The sequence below is a fragment of the Varroa jacobsoni genome, unplaced genomic scaffold (assembly GCF_002532875.2).
Source record: "Varroa jacobsoni isolate VJ856 unplaced genomic scaffold, vjacob_1.0 scaffold_549, whole genome shotgun sequence".
Classification (NCBI taxonomy): domain Eukaryota; kingdom Metazoa; phylum Arthropoda; class Arachnida; order Mesostigmata; family Varroidae; genus Varroa; species Varroa jacobsoni.
The window spans coordinates 237-16,260 of NW_019213451.1; the positions used below are offsets into that span (position 1 = coordinate 237).

At 43.6% G+C, this 16,024-nt stretch overlaps 1 protein-coding gene across 1 annotated transcript in view; it reads right to left on the bottom strand.

Moving 5' to 3' along the window:
* Window positions 1-590: 590 nt before the first annotated feature.
* how (protein held out wings) overlaps window positions 591-16,024 on the bottom strand; it is a gene marked incomplete at its 3' end in the record, with an annotated part of 96,009 nt that continues 80,575 nt past the window's right edge. The window contains 4 exon segments of the mRNA XM_022834800.2: window positions 591-812; window positions 3,811-4,053; window positions 4,469-4,601; window positions 4,908-5,027. Of these exon segments, the coding sequence (XP_022690535.1) occupies window positions 591-812; window positions 3,811-4,053; window positions 4,469-4,601; window positions 4,908-5,027 (718 nt within the window).

Here is a 16,024-nt window from a genome sequence, read left to right on the forward strand (position 1 = left end):
CGTTAACTCGTCTTGGACCTATTCACTAAGATCAATGCTTTGTGAATTATTGTTTAAGTTATCATCGAGACAAACAAGAGCTTATTAGCCCAAGACACCTAGCGCACATGTCGTGAACATGTCTATAGAAATCGCCAGTGCTGAATGCTGCCATTGTCGCTGCTGCTGCTGTTGCAAGAACTGCAGTTGCAAAAGCTGTTCGTGCTGCTGCTGCTGTTGTTCTTGAGACTGCTGTAACTGGCTAGTTGCGGCAAGCGTATACCTCATGACGTTGTAGTCTTCAAAGCCCTCAGCTAGTCGCGTTGCAGCTGGACCCCGGTGACTCAGATAAACCAGCTCGCGGCCCTCGTGACAGTCGAGGTACGGGAATGACACGACCAGTCCCGCGGCGTTATTGCAACCCACAGCAGCAGCAGCAGCAACAATCTTGGCAGTGGTAGAGGTGGGTTGACTGCTCCAAGGAACAGTAGTAGCAGCAGCTGTTGTAGGAGCAGCTGTGACAAAAAAAGCCTGCTGATGTTGCCGTTGTTCGTGGTGGTAGTGGTGTGGCTGTAGATGAATGGACGTCCTTGAACGTCACCTAAACGTACCATCCTGGCCGACTGCGGCTACAGGTGTGCCCCCACCCTGTGCGGTCGCGTAGGCGTCCATGGCTTGTTGATTCTGTGTACTAGCCGTGAGCAGAGCGTTCGCGTATTGGTGATAGTCGGCTGGTGTGTAGTGATGCGCGGCGTGGTGATACAGCAACGAGGGATCGGCTCCCATTAAAGCAGCGGTTGGGGGAGGTGCAGCTGAACTTCCGCCAGGCACGCCTAGGCATTAAGGTCGAGACAGAAATACAGAAACAAAAGAGAAACCAAGACAAATCTATTAAATTACACGTAGTAGGTCCCGTCTTCTTACGGCGCATCAGCTGGTTAGGGATAGTAAGTCCCAACAGAATAAGCTGTTGACCAAAACGGCTAGATACACTGTTTCCTTACTGTTGACCTAATCATTTGTAGGTTAAAGGCACGGTCGTGATGGGTTCAGGTTTCTCGGGTTGGGGTTTGACTGGTGATACTGTTTACTGTTTTCCTTCTATTTAGTTCGAATTAAAATGTAGCTTATAGCGTCCTCTATTTCAAGCCACGAAGTTATAATATGCTAAACCCTAGCCCAACATGTAAAGCATAGCACGGCATACTAGAAATATTGGCTTTTTGCCCAAAAACTAAGCGCACCTGTGTCGTAGCGAATCGATATATGCATATGGGTGCCTGTGACTGTACCTCAAAACCGCCAGTAAATAGTTTAGCGATCTTTCTAGTTGCTGGGTGTATCTTTCGACAATTTCGATCAGTCTAAGGTGACAGGTGTGGTCAACATGGTGCTGTCACACAATATGGTGCTGCTATTATTGTTGCTAAAAATGAATATTAGAATGTGCGTTTTGCTTCCGCATTTGCATGGGGTACCCATCCAGAGAACCGACATTCAATCACGTTCAAGTCGCTCTAACTCAGCCCTTGGTGCGAGTATCCTTTTAAAAGTATTACTCTGTCTCGTTATTCTGCCGCAACCATAAGCCCGAGTATTAGAGATTCTCTAGCTCTGGTGTTCAACGAATCCAGTAAGAACGTGGTGAACGACTGGAGCCGACTCTTTTACATCAGGTCGAAGGCCTATTGCTTGTTTCCACTGGAACTGCTGCCCAACTCGTGTGTTCGATAGCTCTAAGGCGAGTATAATTTGACTTGAGTTTCTCTCTGGGATTATTCGTTGCTGTAGAAAAACAGACGTAAAAGCTATACAGAGACAGACGTTAGGCGGAAGTCAAGCTGTTACAAAAAAACTGCTTCATCGCATAGTCACGATTTGTCGAGTTGCTACAATAGTTTGCCTTCTCATACAATGTTTATTTCTGGGTGGCATGGCTTTTCCGCGTATCGTGCATGGGACAGGGAGTAAAACGTGAAATTTTTCGCACTGAGGTCCATCCGTAATGGGCTACGGCATGATTTATCGATCCGTTGGTTGAAAACCAGCTGCACACGAGACTGACGTTGCTGCCAGAACACCACCCTGCTATTACTAATACGGTGGCAATTCACCTCTGTATTTGTGTTTCCGGTCACCTACTAAGACAATTAGTTGAACGAAAAGAAGCCTTCAGGTCGCAATTGATTTTTCACGTCCTCTATGCCCTGCCCCCTGTTAGTCCTGTTCACCTGTAGCATATCGACTGTATTATGCAAAGATGAGTGCAGGATACAAGGACTACGAGTGTGTTGAGCTAATGGGAATCACGAGCACGACAGCGTTTTGTTCGTGGGGATCATAAGTCATTGTCACGCGCCGGTCACAAAGCAGATCAAGCAGATGTTCGTAGCGGCTACGGCTACGGAGAGACAGGTCAGTTTAGCAGGTACATAGATGCGGTCGATTTTGCCGATCTGGACATAGACACAACTAAGTATTACAGTTATCATTTTGTATACAGGGTGTTGTCAAAGTGCATTTAAATGAAGCAGATATATAGATAAAGCGTTGAAGAAAAAAAATGTTTGTATATTAACGGGAACAATCCTACACGAACATGTTTACTTAATGCAACTGCTGTTTGATTCGTTCCTAACTGAAATCGCTGACAGGTTACCCTAAAAATTGCGGCTTTAAATTCACCTATAAGCTTTGAATTGTAATTGCGAGAATAACGACACTACTATGTAAACTCTTGCTTAAACACGTAACACATAAAGAGTACTAACTTCAAGCTAAAACTTTACCAGAAGTGGGCTGCTCCAGAAGTCTAGGCATACAAAATAGGCAAGAAGCGTCAAAGGACGCGAAGACTATGTTTAGAAATGGCTAAATGTCGAAACTTAACTAGTTCATTCAGTTAGCAATAGGTGCGTTTCTTTCCAGAGTAGCCCCTGATTTCTACGCCAAAAGTCATTTTGATGAATTTTTTTAACAAAAACACCGCTTCCATAGAAAAATAACATGCTGCTAAAAAACAGTATACTTGCTAAGACGAACAACTAAGCAGAACCTCACCCAATTTGTCCCGAACCCTCTACATATGTGCAATTCCTATAAAACTATATACTGGTAAAATTCGTGTATTCACTGTTCATTTTCAAAGAACAATACACAAAACTCGATTTAATGATCAGAAAAGTATTATTCTGCTTAACCTGTCTTTTATTACGCCTAAGAGGCTGCACTGAATGTAGGGTTCCTAGCCTACAATGTGAAGACTATTTTTAAGTGTTGCAGCTGCGTTTCGTGCCGAGAAGCCAATAAACACGTGGGTGTTTGCCCAGATAACTTCAGAGCTGTACTTACCTTTCGCGCCCAGCTCTCAAATAAGAAACATAAATAGACTACAAAGAACGTTTATTTGGTTACAGGGAGATCTTCTCCCTCTGGAGAAGTAGATTTGCGCTTCATTACTGGCTGGTTAACTGGCTATGATGTCCATCGGCTGTTCTATCTTTCGTTCTAGGTTACCTAAGTGCCTAGAGCTTCTAATGCACCTTAATGAGACCCTTAACGCCCTACCTAGTTAACGAGAAACAATACAGAGTTTATGAAGGTTACCTTTTCGGGGGTAAGTTTATGCTGTGGTACAAACTCTTACGAAACCGCACGAAAATGAAGCTCTTAAAGCAAAAATCGTCAGTCTGATGGCATATCCGGAATTTCTATAGGTTAGTGTTATCGTAAAGTCATTTATCGAGTTTATTTTAAAATATATCCATCAGACATGGTCAATTACACACATATTGAAGAGCTAGCGCCGACCCGAAATTGTTTTGACGTTACCGTTAAGAACAGCTGCAGGTAGCCTTGGCGACGAAAGAATGAGGGGTGCTCCTAGAGGCGTTCCTGTACGCAAGGGCGATGCAGCTAAGGCAGCCACAGGCGCTCCGACTCCGCCTACTCCACCAACCCCACCAACACCAGCCACGGACCCAACGCTAGCGGCTGCTGCGGCATTGAACAGCCGCTGAAGTTCCTGTGGAGCAGCCAAGAACGCATCCAAACTGGTTGCGGCCCCGGGAAACGCTGGAAGAATATAGATCAATAGATAAAGGTTTTTCGTTATTGCTAAGATCAGTCGGCAAGCAGGTAAGCGGAATACCCGTGAATGGTCTGCCCTTTTGCAGACTATTTGCTCTCGTGGAACATGCCAGAACAAGAGTTTGATTTTATCGTATATGCGTATGCTTAGTACAGCCTGTATATCTATTGTCTTTTACACTTCATACTCTTATAATGCTTAGTATGATTGTACGTCATACATTATCTGCAAGTTTTAAAGATACATTTTCAAATTTTTTTTTTAATCTTAAGGCGACGTTTGCAATTTTCTTGTATGAATATAATGCTAAAAAAATATCTGGATCTAATTGTATATTTATGTATGCATGCAAGACTACATGCGCTGCATGCCGCTATACAGAGTCGCTGTTGTACCCACCGGCACCATTAAGTGCGGACTTGCCAAGCGTGCTTGAGTCCCTGTATGTTCCGTTAATGATGGCGAGCTCCATGAGCTGACGCTTCTTCAACTCATCTTCGCCCTCAGTTACCGGAACCAGAAGCTTCTGGACCTGTTTTTATGTTATGAGAAAAACAGCACACACATACACAGTGAGGGAACGCTATTTATCAAAGTCAGATTATTTCTTACGCAACGCTACAAATCCATACACGAGTATGTGTTTGAGAGAGGGGTCAGTGTTACTTATAATGTCTTTTCTTCCACAAAAAGAAACTGGCAATAAAGAACTAGATAATTCTTTGTAATAGAAAACCTACAAAGGACCAATCATCCGTGTCTGCCAAAAACTAAAGGGTTCAGAACATTTCCTGAATATATCTATACACTCCTCGCAAAATATTATTCTCCTACGAACCTCTTCAACTGCTCTCTGAATTTTGATGTCTGCACGCTTCTCTGTATCTTCAACACTTATTACAACATGAAGTTCGTCATTGAGGTGCTCCCAGTTCGGTTTTCCACGATTTGCATCCTCCTAGAGCGCAAACAACAGTGAAAAGATGTGTTCATAATAGAAAATCTATGCCTGATACCATATCCGGAAAAGATAGAAACCAAATCCGGATCCCCCACACTAGCAGCACCTACAAACATCTATTAGATGTCTTAATGCAAAGGCGCCAATCGTAACAAACAATCAGAGACAAATGTGCATCCGCCACCATAATTGATACACAAAACAAGTTCAGCTATTAACTTCAATATGTACTTTTTACACGGAAAATTAAGTATCAAACTGATTACATACCTTTACCAAATTTCTACAAACCGTGTCTATAAACAGAGTAAGATACTTCTCATGCCCAATATGTGATATTAAATAAAACCATTTCAATGCGGTGAATAACAGAAGCTAACAAAACGAGATATAAACATTTAGTAGTCTTCTTTCGAAGGCGTATCTTATCTCCCTGCCTTCTTAGCATTTCATTCACTTGAACCAATGCTGCGATTTGTGGTACAATGAAAAATCCCATTTGAGGATCGGATATATTTAATGCAATCTAAACTACCTTTTATTTTAACGTAATATAATAATGAGTTGCGGATAGTGTGAGGTTCTAGATTGAAAAGGCGAATAAAAAATATGCAAACAAATATGTGCGCGTGCAATTAAGCATGTTCCTTAATGCTTCCCAGGAGTGTCTAGACCATCTGAGCTTTGGGGGACTGACCAAGCTGTGCGAGCCCAAGAAGACTACTAAATAGACATTTTAAGTTCTGCGCCCGGTACTGGCGATAAGTTGTTTTAGGCGGCTGGCTGTAAGCATGAAATAGGGCAATCAGGTATCTCTGAGTCTAGTAGGCAAACGTATTACCCATATTACCGCTTTAGCACTGCGGGTGTCCTGATGGAAGTGCTACTGCTACAACCATCACTACAGTCATGCTCCTAAATACATAACTTGTACGTACACATAAACGATCAAGCGAAGGCTATATATATACACACGGTCGGCAAAAATGCAATGTACGCATGATGAATAGCAAGTGGCCCCTCCTTGGATTGTCTATAGGCTTGGTTATGATGACGTATATATTTGGGAATTGCGTCGAAGAGCAGCCTCTCAATCTCTTCTGCATTGTTTTCTCCTGCTAGAGGTAATTGTGGAGCCTCGAAGCGAAACAGAGCTAAAAAGGAAGTTAGCCAACGGTACATGAAGTCAGGAAAACTTATGTTAGCTTGTATAATAGCTTACATAATAATAATACAGCAGGCGCCTACTTTAGGAGGGTGGATTTTACTGGCTGGCCACCGAGCCGATTCACTCTAAACACACGTACGCCTATCGAGACACGCTGTGGCCATCGAGCGAATGCCGATATGTGTATAGAAAAACCGTCAACGATCAGCTGAATTGAGTAATTCTGTTAGCGCAAGAAGGAACAAGCATATGCAAGATAAAGGGACTCGCTTCGCTAAAAAGATGCTTTATCCGTCTGTACGTAAGCGCACGTTTAGAAATAGAGCTTGGAGCAAAAATGCAGGAGCGACTTTGCTGGACGCAGGCGTTTTCTGAGAATCTGCTAGAAGCATCTTGGGCATGCATGCAGATAATCTTTCTCTCAGTTCCTTTTATTTTCCTGTGGCCATTATATTATTCATCCGTTTTTTTACTGTTGCTTCATCTCGTCTTTGTTTTATTAGCCCTGTACAGCATTAGCTAACCAACATTTGTCAGTTTCATTCATTCGCCAGTTTTTGCTTGGCTGTATTCAGCGAAAGATCGACGCTCTGCCTACTCAAGAACGGTACCTTTCCTTCCCATCGACAAGGATCGTGTGTCCATGGCTCCTGACAGCTAAAATTATCAAAGGATTCAGCGACGATTGCGCACAGAGCGCCAACTGCACACGTGCATGCATATTATACGTTCAACCGAAAAAGTTTCAGTGACCAGCGTGCTGAGACAACGGCCGTACTGGCAATCGTACGAGTGGGATAAAGCACATTTAATGATCTTTATTTATGTTCTTCTGTTCTTTTTCTAGCTTGCCGTATTTTTCGGTATGCGTATTATTATTGATGCCATTACGCTATACGAACTGGTAGTATATCATATGGGTCTTGCTTGCCCAGCTGCTTCTGCTATGGCCATACATTTAGTTGTTTGCCACGTTCGGCGTGCTCCAGCAGAATCTCCGGAACCATAAACTAAATGGACCACCAGTCGATCTGGCGAGATTCAAAATCTCCCCGGAGCTGCGCGGAGATGGCTGTGAACGACTGAGCTCGTGTCCGGTTTACGCCGTCCAAAGTTAACCGCAGCAACAGATCTTCACGCTACGCAGCATCCTCACCAAAGCTGACAGACCGCTGTAAAAACGATAACAGCACCGACTTTACTGCGTGCACCAGTTACATGGTTTCACTTACTACAATTGCGAGTCATGTCCTTGCTCGATATATGATAGATGTCCAACGGCTACATACTCTTGACCAAGACCTAAATTTACAAGTACGTTGTTGTCGATGATTTTTCTCCAAAAGCGAGAAGTGGATGAAGAACAGAAATTACGTCGGTACACAAATTACGAAGAAGTACAATGTGGGGTGGTTTCGCATTAATTCATATTTCAAGAGTATTATTTTCTCGCAATCTACGACCTGTAGATTCCTAACAGTGTAGTCGTAAAGCAACATTGCCATAACAGTTTTACCTGTTAATTATATAAACATATGTTTCTTGTTGGAAATCAATAGAGGACTTACATACACAAGTTGTCCTTTAGATATTAACAACGAAATTCAAAGAGGTTACCGATTTAAATCGTTAAAGATGAAACTCTCCATGAGTCTCGTTTAATTTACGTCTTCAATATGAAAATCATCGTCATCGTCGTCTTCTTCTTATATCTACCATGTCTATGTCTCTAGACTCAGTAAAAATGTATGCATACACCGGCATGCTTGGACTATCCATAGTAGTTAAAGACCTCTGAATTTATTCCTGCTTACCTTTTTTTCTTCATAGAACAAGGTAACGATTGCGCAGTAGACATCCAGACCCTCGTTATACATTTGTCGAACAGGACACTAGATATAGGACTTCGTCCTGATCATCTTTTGGCCATCTCTTGTCAGAATCTACCATGGCACGACTGCTGTGACCTGTGAGCTCTTCATTGCCGTCAAGTATAGTAGCAACTGTTGTTACAGCTGCTAGCTACTACCAGCGTCGCGATGGCCACTGCGGCCGCGGATACAGCCACTCTGACCGAGAGCGGGTATTGTCGCTCTCTGACGACGATGCGATAATCTACACAGTGCATACGTTTCTATCATTTTAGTTTACTCGCCTAACGACCATCTCAACCCTTCTATTTGTCGTTTGCTCACTCCATTCTGTCTGATTTTTCCTTTTATTACTCTTTTACTCAAAGGAAGAGAAATACACCCGCTAACGCCACAGCAACCACACCACCGCCGACTCTATTCCTGATACAGGTAATTGCTACCGCTGCTGCCCTGTAACGTTGACGCCGACGAAGCGAACGAAGGCACAAGGCCAATGGCAACGACGAAGCCGAGGACGTTTTCGCCATCAATGAACAAAGAATTCGCCTTGTGTGGTCGCCAAGTTTGGCCAAGCCGGTCAGTCAGCCAGCCGTATTCAACGGTCGACAGACACGGCCAATGCATTTGGCTCGTTTGGTTCGTTGCGCGAGTTGCCTTACGGAGGCTTGGACAAGAGACGCTCGGTTTAGAGCAGCGTTGGCACCGTTGAGTCGCTGCTGGCTTTAGAAATCAGATGGGTTCAAGACTACGATCAGAGACCCAGTATCGCAGCGAGCACCCGCAGTCAACTGCCGCAGCTGAACGAGTCCATCGAGCGTCCACCTCTCTACTGACCTTATGTTTCCGCTGCGATCTTCATGCTCTGGTCGAGCGCAACGTAAGCTTAACACAGGGAAAGACGAGTGTCGTAGACTCGGAAGAGGAGCTGCATTAGTTGGTGTGACGATTTAAACATTTCATTACGAACACCGCGTACAAAACGAATAGACCCGCTGTTTGTCGCGATTTGCTGCTACCGAGCTCGCTATCTCTGGTACTATTGGAGTATAACTATATAAATCAATTATGGCCTGTTGGCGGCTCTTACCTAGTCATGCTATTCGTGGCAGGCTGGTTGCTTTTCGACTCTGCCAGTGAAACGCTACCGAGCAAGCAGCAGGCGAGGCGTGAAACGCACATGGTGTCAATACACCGAGCACTCACTGTAGAAACATTTACTATTTATGCTACCACCATCACTCCTCCAGATTGTGCCTACCAACATCTTCCGCGCAAAAGCTTACTGGCAACGAGAATCATTGAGTAGCAATTTGCCTAGGTAGTATTGCATTGGTTGGACAACCCAGCTACGCGCGCTCGCACTAACACGCAGGCACCCATAAGGCTAAATTGCAGAATGTACGAACCTGATAATCACAGTCCGCCTGCAACAAGGCTCAAAAGATCACTTATTCAAGTCGATACGTATTTATTTCTACTATGATTCGTACTTATTTTTTATAATTTTTATTTTAAATGTGAAAATAAAAAAGCCACGAATAAGAACTGTCACACGTGTAGACGGATAGAAAGAGTGTGGACTGTGTTGTGGTTGGCTAGAATATTACGGGTGGGAGATCGCCTCTGCTTTTGGTAAGCAGGAGTTTCTTTGTTCGGTTAGAAGAAATACTGTTTTTTTTCCGTTACAAGGTGTATCAACATCGTAGTAGTAGTATATACAAATTCTACCAGATCTTACATTCCCATATAACAATCCTTCGGGAAAATCGTGTAGCTTACTTGACCTTTGAGGGAATGCCAAATCATCCTCCAGATCGCTTCCAGGTGGCTCGCCCAATTCTGCTTTATGTTAAATTAGTTGGCAAATAGAAGAGCGGATGCAATTAATGTGTGCTTGACTCGGTGACAAGATTCAAATCTGTATTGATTAATGACTACAGTGTAAAGATCACTCGAAATCAGTTCGACGGCCTATAACACAATATTGTGCCTTTGGTACGAACTCGACCATTGGTGATCGACGGAACCATAAGTGGCTAGATCATCACATCCCTTCATAGACTATTTTCGAAGTAGACAATAGCTACATATACATCGATATCGTGTCATGTTTTATTTTGCCTCACCTTTTTCATTCGTTTCTTTGCTGTTGTTGTTGTTCGAAGAAGGCTTACGGCAGGGTACCCCAGAAATATGTTAAGGCCCGTATGGTGTTAGGAAATTTTGTCCTAAGGCGTCGCTTTCTCTCGTTCTTTGTCTACTTTTAAGCGCGATAACAAGAGCCAATTAGGGCAGAATCCGCGCAAGGTTTCAGGACGCTCAGCGCTGGCGGGCGGATAATGAGGACTTATCGTCAGCGAAGGACCCTTTTTCTACTTTAAATATTGTTACTTTTTTCCACTTAGCCGGCAGTTGGTTTTCCGCCGATGGGTTCATTTTGACAGCGTTCGGTGTTTTTCCCCTAGAACCAGGACACGAAACATGGGTGACAAAGTAGAAGAAAATTGAATGAATTCATTGATTACCATTGGCAGACGACGTTGCGGCCGCCGATAACCATTAGGGTGATACGACCGTTCAGGAATGCAGCGTTATGTGTGCTCTTTTGTCAACGCCTGATTGCTTCCGTCTGCTACCCAGTAACTACTACTACTACTACAATACTGGGTCTGTTCCCTTCAATCTTTCAAGCTAGCCTGCTACTTCGCATATATCCAGCTCTTAGATTTTGAGCCACAAGTTCGTTTTTCAGCCAATCTCTAAAAACGATTGCAGATTTGTCCTTTCCTAACGAATCACCTAAGCTGTTTTCGATCACATTGGTCACTATTTCCTCCTGGTTTTGACAACGCCTTCTCGTTTCTGCCTCTCATAAACACTTCAAAGTTCCAAAATGGTTGAATTATTCGGTCTCTTCCTGATTTCGATGACACAACAAACGTGCCACATCAGCAGTAATAACCGCTAGCAAGTATCGCCGCTTCCAATCATTCTCGTTCGGTATCATCAGCTGCTACCCGCAATGAGCTGCTATGCGTTCGTTTCCAGGTGTGCTGGCCACGCACATAACGCGGGAAGCAATAGGGACAAAATGGAAACCCGTGGTCTGGCGACGCAACGCGTTGAACCGGCGATGGTAAATGTGTTGGTCGTGGCATATGAACATATCATATCGCTCGTAGAGTTTGACAACAACAGTTCGCTGGTGTGGCAGCATCAGTCGGGTCGCCCACCACAAAGCCCATCCGGCGGCATCAATTTTTTCGCGCATCCCTTCGTCGTGTTTGAGCTTTTGTTTGCTCACCACAACATCATTCAAAACCACGCCGAAGTCGCCGCAGAGCGGTCGTGCGTCCGCTACTGTTGCCGCCATCAATACTCACCAGTGAGTAATGTTTACTTTGGGAAGGACAACAGTGACAGCAACAGACAACCAATTGGGGATATTTAGAAGCAGCCTTTGAAGCCCCGTTTAGCCTGCAACGACATCTTTTTGGTACTTTTATTTTTCTCTATGCCTTATACCTTATGTATATAACCTCCTTCTTGCAAAACACAATCAACGATTGGTGCAAGCCCAGACCACGTGTGCGACAAGTACTTTCCCGTTGGTCCACGCGGCCGCCACACAATGGCCCATGCTCGTATTAGCTGTGATCCGACACGGTTCTGCTGTTGGCGCAGTGCCTATAGTATATCGTAGCATAGAAGCTTGACTTTTTATGCCGAATCTGGCTATGCTCGTTTTGCCAATTTTGGCGCCGAGCTGAGTGTACTCAACCGGGATGCCGCAGCAGGAGCAGGCATCTTTGCCTTGCTTAAAGGCAAATTCGGATAGGACAAGATGCTCTGACCGTCATAGGAGCGACGACGCAAGCCCATAACTCTTTGCTGTCTCCATAAACGTGGACAACAGGCTCAGGTTCATGGCACGCTAACTTTTTGCACACGAACACAACAGCAGCAGGACGGCTCACAGCCACCCAGTTGTATTGGGCTTCTTTGCTGCCTGGGCTACGAACAAGCTTAAGCTACTGCTGGTCCACGCCAACAGTCAGGAAAACAAGAAGGGAAAAAATAACAAGGCACTCACTACCAAAGCCAAGCCTATACGAAACGCGGTGCTCATGCGACTGTAGCGACGTGCGTATATTAAAGCTCAACTCTTCCATTTTTCGAAGAAGAGAAAAACGAAGAGTCAGCAAGGCAAGATCGACTGAGCGGATAGTCGACGAAAGGTCGCATGTCTTTCAGGTGACCAGTCAAAATTAGCCAGTCAACAAAGAAGATCGTGCTTTTCGGAGAAAAGATTGAAGTAAGCGAGCAACGACTAGGAGAACTATGACGTGGTCAACAGCTGCGAATTTCTGATTTCCGATTGAGAAGCGTCTTCTTAATCCTGCATTGCGCAGATCATAACCGTGTGGCGTTCGCTGCTGCTTGGTCGGTGGGAATCGATACCTGACGCAGAGCGTTCTGGACGGCAGATGGCGTGGAGATAGAGAACGACGACTCGAGTCTATCGCCACAGGGCAGTACTAAAGAGACAAATGTATTCTACCCCCCGTTCATGTCACGGGTCTCAATTAGAAAACACTCTGTTGCGGTTTTCGCGGACAATAAACTTAATAAACCGCCTCGACGGTCTTCTTTTACAAGCTCTCTTTTAAGCCATTCAACGCAATCTATCGCTAATATCTATCTATAGATAACAATGCTAGTACTACAGCTACCTAGCACGTTCCCTAGCGCGGCTCCCAGCAAGCCGTTTAACGCAATGGCAGGTAGGCATAAAGCAAACAGTAGGGCAGGCGAGCTGAGTTAAGATTTCTTCTCCTGAACGAACTTGCCTAGCAAGTTCGAAACAACGTACGAAAGGTTATTAGTGTTACAATGACCTTAATTAGGCAATTTTATATCCATAGCAAAGACCTACAATCATACGAACCAAATTACGGCTGAAATGTCCAGTTGCATTCTCGCTATTACCAATCCCTACAACCCGGTTCGGCCGAATCTTCTACTTATATGAACTCGCAGGACTGCGAGACAGCATCAGCAAATAGGCAAAGATCTATTGTTGAAAAGGCGATCGGCTGGATGGCTCACACTGACATAAACGAATGTAGTCACCGCAAGATTATCTATTAGCAAAAAAGATACATTGTTTCCCAGCTTGAAATGAAATGTAGACTCAGCCATTATTTTTCTTCAAGAATCGAACAAAAAGGGGTCTTCCAGAAAAAAAAAAAAGGGGAGATCGATCAATGATTTAACCGCAGATCATAGTCCGGGGTAGCAATATCTGATTCGTTCATTTACATTCCCACCGGAACCAGTGGCAGTAGCAATAGCAAAAGAGACAAATGCGGGTATAAAGTATAGTTTGATTTTCTATTATAGAGCATAACTAAATATGCTGAGAGATCTGTACCGCAGAGTAACGTCACGCTGTTATCGTTCGAGTCGATCAAATGATCAGTTAACGTTTGCTTGATTTGATACGTCTTTGATTGATACGGCAGCCTTACGTGGCCCCGGTTGTCCTTCTAGTAGCGATCTAATACGCTCAAAATGGTTTACATAGATGAGCATATACAGCGTGCCCCATGACTAACTGTGTTCATTTTCATCTACGCGTATCGCAGCCTTTTAGAGAATTTCGTGTAGGACGCAAATACGTATCATCATTATTATAGTGATAACAATAATAAATGAATACGTAAAATCGTGTGTATGGCCTGACGCTGAATATCAATCGAATATTCAAAAACCAGCCAACTAAGATACATATATATCGGAGATGAAAATTTCTAGAAATGACGTAACGATCAACGGACATACCGTTGCCTCTTGTAGACTTTTGCGTCTGTGCGGAAAACAGACGGAACTCCAAAAACGAAGAACGACAGTCTACAAGTGTTGTTCTAATCAAATTGTTTTTTACGACGACTGCTCGTCGCTATTTAAGGTAAGAGTGTCGTTATCTCATCGTATCATCTAGCCCGCATCGATTGTGGGCTGGTTGTTTTTTCTTATACGCCGTATATATGCCATTCAGGCAATTATTACTGCAATAACGATCATCATAAGCGGCACAAGGCATATGGAATCTATCTATGGGTTTATGCACAGATAATAACAATGAGTATCTTCTATGTAAGAGCAGGAACACGATGAACTAGTTCCATAAACTAGCCACAAAACAGAGCCATTCCAGGGCGAAAACGTGTGGGGGGTGGAAACGCGGAAGTCGAAGCATTCAAGAAATTGCTGATGAAAAACCTCTGGCATAACAATAGCGATTAAGGCCCACTCTACGGCAATTGTAGGTGAGGGGCAGGAGCTAACCTGAGCGCGATGTCAGGTACGTCGTTGAACTCGATGCATAAATAGGTAGAGAACCAAGAAGCTGCTACTTCAGTTGCTACCACCAATAACATAGGAAATAGGGTTAACGGCTCTTAAAGCTTGCGCGGATCGTTTGCTTTGCGGGTTTCATAAAACGGAACTGACCCACACCGCTCATTTGCTTACACACGTATTCAAATCAAATAAAATCAAGAAGCAGACGATTATTGTATCGCAACGGTATTCATTGAAACAAATTCCATTTACCTATTGCTCCATGTTATCGAACAAGGACAACAAATGTGTGTGACCCTATACATGCGTATGGATTCGCTCTTCCATAAAATGAACGCGCCAATCGCGTTCGTTGTATTCTAAGGCCAATGCTCCACTTCGAACATTTGAGGTCCCTGTTAAGGTTTATGTATATGTATATTTTTTCAAATGAGGGAATCAATATCTGGTTAAATTATTCTTCGAGTGCGGCCACGTAAAAGCACCGCACTATGGGTACCGTAGACGTTTTGACGAGTCTAGTCAGTTGAAATTAGAACAGATGCCGTGCACGTACGGCACAATACTAGCAAATCTCTATTAGAAACTGCACTATTTAGACCCGATATGAAACCGAAAAAAGGCCAGAGTACGTGCGCGGGATTGTCAACCAAATTAAAGCAAAATGGTGCGAAAGAATGACAGTTGTACTATGACTTACGTTCGGTGACAACTTCCCTGTAGGCAGTGGTGATAAAAATGAGAAAGTTAGTCGAGTTACTTTGTCATCCATTAAGTTGATCTAACTACATTTTACTCAGTTTACATGCTAAATAGTATATAATCACTGATCGACTAATGAATGGCAGGCAATCCAATATATGACCAGATATCAGAATGGGTAAACTTTTGAAACTTTGTGATTCGTCGATGACCTGGTCCAGTATTTGTAACGATTCTATTACATTTAATTGGCGAAAATGTACCGGCCGTTTTACGCTGAAATTGAAATAAACTCTTTGTTTTGAGACAGATAGATTTGATCTCTCACAATCGGCTATTTTTTCTAACGATATTATAATCCAGTTCCTGTCAACAGCGGTGCCAACCCGACACAGTCTATATTACCTGAGACATGCAACTGTAAGCCAACTTCTTTTCAACCAGCCTCGACGACTCACCCTACTAGTAGTGTGCTACACACCAGTTATAGAAAGAAATACTGATTTGACGTTTTTACTTATTCTATTCCACTATGTAGAATAACAATAGGACACAGTTATTATCAGAATACGTCCAGAGTGTATACTCGACCTCATTCTGCCGGCGAGTACTGCACCATATCTATAATAACTTTGGAATGAGGTTGGGTTCAGGTCATCGCTAGAAATTTGTTTGCTTGCCGAAATCGTGAGATATGCCATAGTCGTGGGATGAGTGTAGGTACAAAAATAAATAAAGCAAAATTACGGCGGAGTAGATAACTGCAATAAAAATAAGTTAGTTAGCTAATTTTTGTGCAATACGTTCGCGACGCTAAACGTGTAGTCGAGAGATGATTCTATTTGGTCTTCTCATCTATATCTACATGTGTATAGAGAAAAACA